The 1,027-nt window shown below is 50.1% G+C and overlaps 1 protein-coding gene across 1 annotated transcript; it reads left to right on the forward strand.

The window, feature by feature from the left end:
* Positions 1 to 6: 6 nt before the first annotated feature.
* On the forward strand, positions 7 to 1,026 carry LOC106102080 (the record flags this gene model as incomplete). Its single annotated transcript, XM_013281489.1, has 1 exon — positions 7 to 1,026. A coding segment is annotated over exon 1 (975 nt), but the record flags the coding sequence as incomplete, so codon positions are not given.
* Position 1,027: the final 1 nt, after the last annotated feature.

Consider the following 1,027-nt stretch of genomic DNA (forward strand, 5'->3'; position numbering starts at 1 on the left):
GACGCGCGTATACCATCTACGTGCGACAACGAGATCGCCGAATTAAGGCAAATGATTGCATTATTAACAAAACAAATCGACATACAATGCTCTGCCCCCGACTCCACCTGCCGACATCGACAACATAGCCGGGGACACACAGCATCACAGCACCGACGTCAGCAACATCGCATTAAAATTCAAAAACGGAAACCACAACCTGCTCCAGCACCAGCCAAGCCAGCAATCTGCTGGTACCACGCCAAGTACCAAGACAAGGCGGTGAAGTGCGCCCAGCCGTGCACCTACCAGCCCGCCAGCACCACGACGATGGCAACAGACGGTTGCCCACCTACCGGCCGCCTTTTTGTGACCGACCGCCGCAACAACACCCGCTTCCTGGTGGATACCGGAAGCGACGTCTGCGTGTACCCACGTGCAACGCTTCGTGAGCGCCGGCAAAAAGCTAATTTTGTGCTCAGTGCGGCTAACGGTAGTGACATCGAAACCTACGGCTTTATCGACCTGTGTCTAGACTTAGATTTAAGACGTAATTACCAGTGGCGTTTTACCGTGGCTAATGTTACAAAGCCAATAATTGGTGTAGACTTCCTCAGTCATTATAATTTAGTTGTAGATTGTAAGAACCACCGGTTGATCGACAATACAACCACTTTATCATGTATAGCTTCTTCTGCAAATAATGATGTGTGTTCTGTTAAAATATTAACTGGTTCCTCTTGTTTCCATGCTATTTTAGATATGTATCCTGAGATTACACGACCATCAGGCACACACTATACACCTAAACACAATACGGTACACCACATCAGGACCACTCCAGGACCACCTATTTCCTGTACCCCTCGTAGGTTAGCACCTGACAAGATGAAGATTGCCAAGCAGCAGTTCGAGCTCATGTTGAGCAACGGCACAGCTCGTCCTTCGGAAAGCTCATGGTCTTCGCCCCTTCACCTAGCGCCCAAGAAGGACAACAGTTGGCGCCCATGCGGAGACTACCGCATGCTGAACGCACGCACGATACCCG

This window comes from Papilio polytes, unplaced genomic scaffold (genome assembly GCF_000836215.1).
Source record: "Papilio polytes unplaced genomic scaffold, Ppol_1.0 DF823923.1, whole genome shotgun sequence".
Classification (NCBI taxonomy): domain Eukaryota; kingdom Metazoa; phylum Arthropoda; class Insecta; order Lepidoptera; family Papilionidae; genus Papilio; species Papilio polytes.